Source organism: Corythoichthys intestinalis, chromosome 6 (assembly GCF_030265065.1).
Source record: "Corythoichthys intestinalis isolate RoL2023-P3 chromosome 6, ASM3026506v1, whole genome shotgun sequence".
Taxonomy (NCBI): Eukaryota; Metazoa; Chordata; class Actinopteri; order Syngnathiformes; family Syngnathidae; genus Corythoichthys; species Corythoichthys intestinalis.
In genome coordinates, this window is record NC_080400.1 from 44,104,493 (window position 1) to 44,112,499 (window position 8,007).

Here is an 8,007-nt window from a genome sequence, read left to right on the forward strand (position 1 = left end):
CCATTGTGGTTGAGTGACTCAAAATATGACTGGGTTCAGGCTGTACCAGGGAATGAGTGGGAGGCTCGGTGCAGCCTGTGCCGTAAAAATTTCAAGCTCGGCACAATGGGACATATGGCCTTGGAGTCGCACATGAAGAGTGCTAAACATTTAACATGCTCAGCAGCTACACGGAGGCAGGCACTCATATTCCAGTTCTGCTCAGCTAACCCAATGCTAACCTGAACAATCACCTCGGCTGCCAGCAGCACCGAGCCCTCTCAGCTAGGTAACATTCGAGTTCTTTGTGGCTCGACGCCAACTCTCAAGGCAGAGTGTACACTAAAGACAATATCAGACCACCACTCGTATTCCTCAAATGACAATGTAAGCGAGCTCTTCAAAGTCTGTTCCCCGACTCAGAGATCGCCACTACTTTCACATGTGGGAGCAACAAGACTGCCTACTTTACTTGTTTGGTCTGGCCCCTTTCATCACCAAACAACTGACCAAGCAGATCAATAGGGCATCTGGATTTGTGGTCATGCTTGACGAAAGTCTAAACAAAAGTACAAAAACTAAACAGCATTGTTTCATAAAAGTATGCCAAAATAGATGCGAGATTGTTCTTACATTTCATTGGATGTGGTCTTGAAAAGGTTTTAAAAAGTCTTGAATTTGAACGGAAAAATTCTGGGGGAACCCTGATTACTGATGGGGCATTGTCATTTTCCTAGGAATCTTGTTGAAATAATATCTTGACAATGTACACCTCCAAATTTTTAGAAATAGTGTTATATAATACTATCACTTAATTTGTGATGGTCAAGTCTCTCGCGACGCAGATTCTATATTCTTGGAGATGTGATCCAGACAGCCTTTTAAGACCATCCTGCACTCAACAAGATTTCACTGTCTGGCACCAAAGTGCTTAGCAAAAAGCCCTTCATAATTTCTCCTTTTCACCAGCACAATCAATTGCTCCAATGGCTCATCTTTTTTCTTCTCCACAGTGTCACTTGAAAGCTTTACAACTTAACATTTTTTTGCTTCCATTTCATCAAGCAAAATGTCAAATTTCGTGTTATTACTTTCTTACATATTACAGTATGAACAGCCTGATTTTCTTCAAATGCGACCTGGGCCTCTTTACTGAGTAGATATACAAAGATCCCTTTTTTTTTCACAGTTAATATATACAGTGCCTTGCAAAAGTATTCGGCCCCCTTGAACCTTGCATCCTTTCGCCACATTTCAGGCTTCAAACATAAAGATATAAAATTTTAATTTTTTGTCAAGAATCAACAACAAGTGGGACACAATCGTGAAGTGGAACAAAATTTATTGGATAATTTAAACTTTTTTAGCAAATAAAAAACTGAAAAGTGGGGCGTGTAATATTATTCGGCCCCCTTGCGTTAATACTTTGTAGCGCCACCTTTTGCTCCAATTACAGCTGCAAGTCACTTGGGGTATGTTTCTATCAGTTTTTCACATCGAGAGACTGACATTCTTGCCCATTCTTCCTTGCAAAACAGCTCGAGCTCAGTGAGGTTGGATGGAGAGTGTTTGTGAACAGCAGTCTTCAGCTCTTTCCACAGATTCTCGATTGGATTCAGGTCTGGACTTTGACTTGGCCATTCTAACACCTGGATACGTTTATTTTTTAACCATTCCATTGTAGATTTGGCTTTATGTTTTGGATCATTGTCCTGTTGGAAGATAAATCTCCGCCCCAGTCTTAGGTCTTGTGCAGATACCAACAGGTTTTCTTCCAGAATGTTCCTGTATTTGGCTGCATCCATCTTCCCGTCAATTATAACCATCTTCCCTGTCCCTGCTGAAGAAAGCAGGCCCAAACCATGATGCTGCCACCACCATGTTTGACAGTGGGGATGGTGTGTTCAGGGTTATGAGCTGTGTTGCTTTTACGCCAAACATATCGTTTTGCATTGTGGCCAAAAAGTTCAATTTTGGTTTCATCTGACCAGAGCACCTTCTTCCACATGTTTGGTGTGTCTCCCAGGTGGATTGTGGCAAACTTTAAACGAGACTTTTTATGGATATCTTTGAGAAATGGCTTTCTTCTTGCCACTCTTCCATAAAGGCCAGATTTGTGCAGTGTACGACTGATTGTTGTCCTATGGACAGACTCTCCCACCTCAGCTGTAGATCTCTGCAGTTCATCCAGAGTGATCATGGGCCTCTTGGCTGCATCTCTGATCAGTTTTCTCCTTGTTTGAGAAGAAAGTTTGGAAGGACGGCCGGGTCTTGGTAGATTTGCAGTGGTCTGATGCTCCTTCCATTTCAATATGATGGCTTGCACAGTGCTCCTTGAGATGTTTAAAGCTTGGGAAATCTTTTTGTATCCAAATCCGGCTTTAAACTTCTCCACAACAGTTTCTCGGACCTGCCTGGTGTGTTCTTTGGTTTTCATAATGCTCTTTGCACTTTAAACAGAACCGTGAGACTATCACAGAGCAGGTGCATTTATACGGAGACTTGATTACACATAGGTGGATTCTATTTATCATCATCGGTCATTTAGGACAACATTGGATCATTCAGAGATCCTCACTGAACTTCTGGAGTGAGTTTGCTGCACTGAAAGTAAAGGGGCCGAATAATATTGCACGCCCCACTTTTCAGTTTTTTATTTGTTAAAAAAGTTTAAATTATCCAATAAATGTTGTTCCACTTCACGATTGTGTCCCACTTGTTGTTGATTCTTGACAAAAAAATTAAATTTCATATCTTTATGTTTGAAGCCTGAAATGTGGCGAAAGGTTGCAAGATTCAAGGGGGCCGAATACTTTTGCAAGGCACTGTATATACACATATATATATATATATATATATATATATATATATATATATGTATTTTTTTTTTTTTTAAAGTGTCACTTTTTTGAAAAGCAAAAAGTTTTAAACTTTTTTTTTTTTTTTTTTTTTGGTAAGTGGAAAAAGTTTTAATGCACTTTTTTTTTTTTTTAAGTGGAACAAGTTTTGAAGGCATAGGGCGATGCGTGTTGCTGTCGCTTACCACTGCATTCGCATCGCTTTCAGCTCAACGGCGATGGCTTTTGCATTTCGCCATGACTCATCGCCTCCCGTCTGTCTTGCCTCTTAGAATATTTTCAGATCGCAGCTTAATGTAACCTATATTGGATCTTCAGTTTCACCAGAGTTACACGAAGTCCAATATGTCAAATCCGATGCAGTCCACTTTCGTGTGTGGTTTTAAATTTGACACGCGTTCGATTTTTTTAAATGTGACTGAGTTCTGAACTATCTAGTGACATGAAAACGGAATTTCATTGGTATTGCTCAGCAACAACATGAGGACGTCAAACTGTAGCTAGAGGTGTGCAGTGGAGGGACATCATAACATTGAAACAATTCAAACTTGACTTGAGGGATCCTATCGTAAAGGCTAGCTTGGCTTCATCTTTCTGATTGGACAATGGGCTGAAGGCACTCGTAAAAGTAGAGAGCCTTAAAGCTAGATTTAAGGAGGCTAAAATCTCCGATCGGCGAGGTGGTTGGGGAAGGATAACATTTCTGTTTTACAATGAGCTTATTAACGTGCCGAGATAAATCCAGCATTTTTGGCTGCTCATGACCACTTGTTTTCATGCTTCTCTATCTTGTGGTTCACTTTTGCTCAGCATATGGCGAACAGAGATTTTCTTCACATGCGTGTCAGTTTCAGGGCCACTATGAGAAACAGCAGTTATACACAGAAAGATCAGACATGACAAAAAAAACTTGTGCATATGTGTGTGATATGTGCATTTAGATCTGCTCTTTACCTTAGATCAGGGGTGTCCAAACTTTTTGCAAAGGGGGCCAGATTTGGTGTGGTAAAAATGTGGGGGGCCGACCTTGGCTCACGTCCTTTTTACGTAGAACAATATATTTAAGCAAAATTTAGCAAGCCATTCAGTGTGTCACATTTGCTTTATTATTTTTTTAATGAATAATTTCAACAATCTCGCAACTAGCCTTTGCGGTGTTCTCTTTTGACTCTCGGGCTCTTGCGAAATACTACTGCTGTGAAATTAAAAGTTGCTCCAACTTCTCGCTGCGTATCTTCCCTGTAATCTTCTCGTACATGTCAGCTTGTCTTGTTTGGTAATATCGCCTCACATTGAAATCTTTAAAAACAGCGACTGTCTCTTTGCAAATGAGGCAAGACACAGTTGTTGCGTATTTTAGTGAAGAAATAGTCCATTTTTCACCTATCCTTGAAGCGTCGGCCGTCAGTCAACTTTCTTTTTTAGTTGATTGTCGCCATTTTAGAAAATGGAAGTAATGGGTCACACGGAGTAATGTTGCTTAGCCCTTAAATACCTGCAACATGAAGCAATTATCAGAGAATGCCTAAATTTGAAAAATAAGGTCCTAATGAAACCTATTTTTCAAATTTGTAAAAAGAAAAGTCAAATTGAATATGTGTAATAAGCGCTCTAATATCTATAACCCATGCTAAATCATGATTTTTTTTTTCACATGGAACCTGCAGATGCATGTGTTGACTTGCATCCATCATTTTTTTTTTTTCGAAAAGAAATGTCAAAATTCTAAATTAGTCTCAAAATCATGAATTTTTAGGTGTATCAAATGTGATACATTTGGCAATAAAGGGTTAAAGTGCTGCCTCCTTTTAGTGGGTAAATGAGGAGAGGCATTTCGTGTGTAAGCTACTTCATATGCTGGTTGCAGTACTGCTGACCAATTTATTAAGTCTGTGTGCGGGCCAGAAGTTATTGATTTTATGACAGAGGCTGGGGGCCGGATGAAATTCGACCACGGGCCGCATTTGGCCCCCGGGCCGGACTTTGGACATGTCTGCCTTAGATGAACCCTTTGTCAACTGCAAAGTCTTTCTTCTATGTAATGATAATGGCAGTTACTAGTAGCAAAAAAGGGTCATCTTTGAACGAGATGTTTCTGACTTGTCATCATTGTTTTTTTTTTTTTGTGTGTGTGTGTCTCCAGATCTGGGATATGACGCAGGTGGTTGGTTGTAGCTTAGCAACAGGCTTTTCTCCACGCTGATTGGTCTAGTCAGTCTTCTGGTGTCATGGAAACCCCTCTGTACAGTGCATCATCGCCATCATGCCTGGACACTGCAGCTTCTTGGGGATCGGGGGGTGCACATGTGAATGAGAACTGGTAGTGTATGTCTAAATGTTCTTTTTTTTTTTTTTTTTGCTTGATCTTTATAATGGTCCATTCAACTACTTCCGATACACATTGAGTGTGTGAGTATATATGTGCACCTGACCCCACAGAGAGCACTAAGCACAATGGTGTGTATGTAAATGTGTGCATGTGCCCTAATGGGAAGAGTGTTAATATTAGTGTTTACATTTAATATTTCCGATTTTTCTTTTGACAAATGTTGACAATGGTCAGTTTTTTAATCCTTGTACTGTAATATTAGGATATACAAATTCCTGACCTGCCACAACAATATAAAAAAACAAACATCTACATGCTTCAGTTGAATATGTTTGCAGTACACTGTCTTAATCAGTTCAAAACAGCGCCTGTACATACATTGCTTTGTGTTTTAAAGTGAAAAGTGTTGTTTGGAATGACTTTCTGATCCCAATTCAGTCCGCCCATGAACTTTGTTTTGTCTATTTTTCACCAGATGGCCTTAAATCACTCTCAGGAGGTTTTACATCAATGGGTTATTCCTTTATTTTAGGTGTTATTGTGACCACTTTGTCAACACAACCATTAAAATGTGTGTATCACCTATATAATGAGTATGTTTTAAAATTGCGCTGTAGAGGCGATGCAACTGCCGTGATGCTGACCCACCCTCCACTGTGTTGATCCAGAGGGAGGCAAAAAAGCTGGAGGTGGTTGCTATAGCAACAGGTCATCTTTGTAAAGTGTGACACTGTTTAGACACAACATCAAAGATGTCGTTACCAAGGAAGAGAAATTGACTGTTGAACAAGTGTGGAGTAGATAAATTGCACTGTATTACCTAATGTGGCACTGATGGAGAAAGGTTAAATGCCTTTTAAGTTACTCAATAGATACATTCAGTTGAATTGGATGTGTACCACAAATGCACTTAATGGACAGGTGTGAGAATTTTTTGTAACACTAAATGATGCACATTAACTTTGTTCCCAGCTGTATTAGAGCTGCCTAAGTTCCTCCAAAAGCCTATAAACGGAAAGACACGTCCTGAATTAATAGTTGGATTGATAGTGCTCCTGTGTGTGGTGGCTGATTTTAATTTGGATGCCTGCCTTATTTGGTTCTGAGATGGTGAACACTATATATTCCGCATCACATTCCAGTTTTTTGATGTAGTGTATGTTCATATTTGTAGTAAACTATTATCTGTAAAAGGTTGTTTACTTTTGTTTTTGTCATTATAATAATTGCAAGCAAATGCATTTGGAAAAAAATGCACATTTAAAATACACGTGGCTCATGTTGGTGTGTATTCAGGGTAGGCTTGCTAGCGGAAAAAGCCTTTTTAATAATTAAAATGTAATTTCCCTAAAATGGTTGCATTGGAAACTTAATGGTTACAGGCAGACAGATTCGATGGTATTCGTACTGTATACCGTTTTTTTTTTTTTCTTTTCCCAAAATAAAAGTTGATGTTTCATAGAATGCGTTAAAGGTTAAAAATCCAGAGTAGATGGTGAAGCTGTTAATTGAATTCAGTGTTCAGTAGTTTATTACATTACTTTCTGAATCTTTAGTGGATTATATTATATTAAAGCGTTTTGTTTCTACTGCTAGGGGAAGACTTTTTACTGCAGTTTCTTTTGAATTTTTTTTTAATTGAAAGTCTTAGACCAACTTTTGTCAAATCACAGCTCATTTTTCACATTTCACATTGAAGCATTTTTTAATTTTATTTGGGGAGAATTCTGTCTTTCTAATGCAAAGTACAGCTTTCATGACAATGTTGACCAGGTCGTCATTTGGGGCACTGCAATGGAGCAAGTGTTGCTCCTTTTGATCTTAGCGACTGTTTATAAAAATAGAAGCCTACCAAAAAGTCTAGCAAGGTATTGTGGATTCTTAATAGACCAAACTAACTACAAATTACATTACACTCACTCAATAGCTAATTAACCATATCCAATCCCATAAATCAAGTGCCCATCAAGATTTGATGTCACAATGCATGTCGCAGGCATCATTATGGCCTCGTCAATTTTTTATTTTTTTTTATTGTTCAATATCTAACCGTTATTAGACGATGAGAAATCATTCTACTTGGTAGTTTATTTTCCCAACTGATGGAAGATCAGGAACTCCTGACTAAAATTTTTTTACACAATTCAAAAGTTTCCAGTCCATGTCAAGTATAGTTTTTGCTCTGTGACATGCTGCTTTCATTCGATCAGCCTACTGTGACTAACATAGTGCATCTAATACGTGTTTAAAAATAGCCTCCAACCCAAAAATAGCAACAAATATTTACTGCCGTCATTTCCACAGTGTCTATCATTTGTTAGCTCTTGTACTATATATATATTTTTTTACAAGTGTTTGCTTCTCAACAGGGTTTTAGGTTCAAATGAACAAGCTGCCATATTAGTGAGTGGCTGATGTAATGGTATATTCAAAAATTCACATCATCCACATAGTGACTGACTAGGTTAATCAGGAGTTGTTGTTTTTTTTCATGTCGTGTTATTTACACTTTTTCCTTTTCGTCATGAGCTCATCAATGGGATCTTTCACAGTGTTTTTGTCCATTTTCTAATGGTTATTTGCATTCATGACACCAAATGGAGCACTTGGAAGTGTTTCTTGTTTTGTTTAAATCAAACACTTGTGAGGACAATGGCCTTGATGTTCATCAAGTGGAAACTATTGACTCACATGACATTACCCCACGGACACATTCATTTCAGTGGAATTCAGTGAGACTGATCTTTGTTTGCGTTTCAAAATTATCATTATTATAACAATACTGTTTCAGGGACAGAGTCATCATTTCTTGATAATAAAAAAATGACAATATGTTTTATT

The 8,007-nt window shown here is 38.4% G+C and overlaps 1 protein-coding gene across 1 annotated transcript in view; it reads left to right on the forward strand.

Annotated features, from left to right (window-relative positions):
* Positions 1-7,983, forward strand: part of wdfy1 (WD repeat and FYVE domain containing 1) — a 29,313-nt gene extending 21,330 nt beyond the window's left edge. The window contains exon 12 of the mRNA XM_057838519.1: positions 4,981-7,983. Coding sequence (XP_057694502.1) covers positions 4,981-5,040 — 60 coding nt within the window. The 3' untranslated portion in view covers positions 5,041-7,983. The remainder of the gene's footprint in view (positions 1-4,980) is intronic.
* The last annotated feature ends 24 nt before the right edge of the window (positions 7,984-8,007 follow it).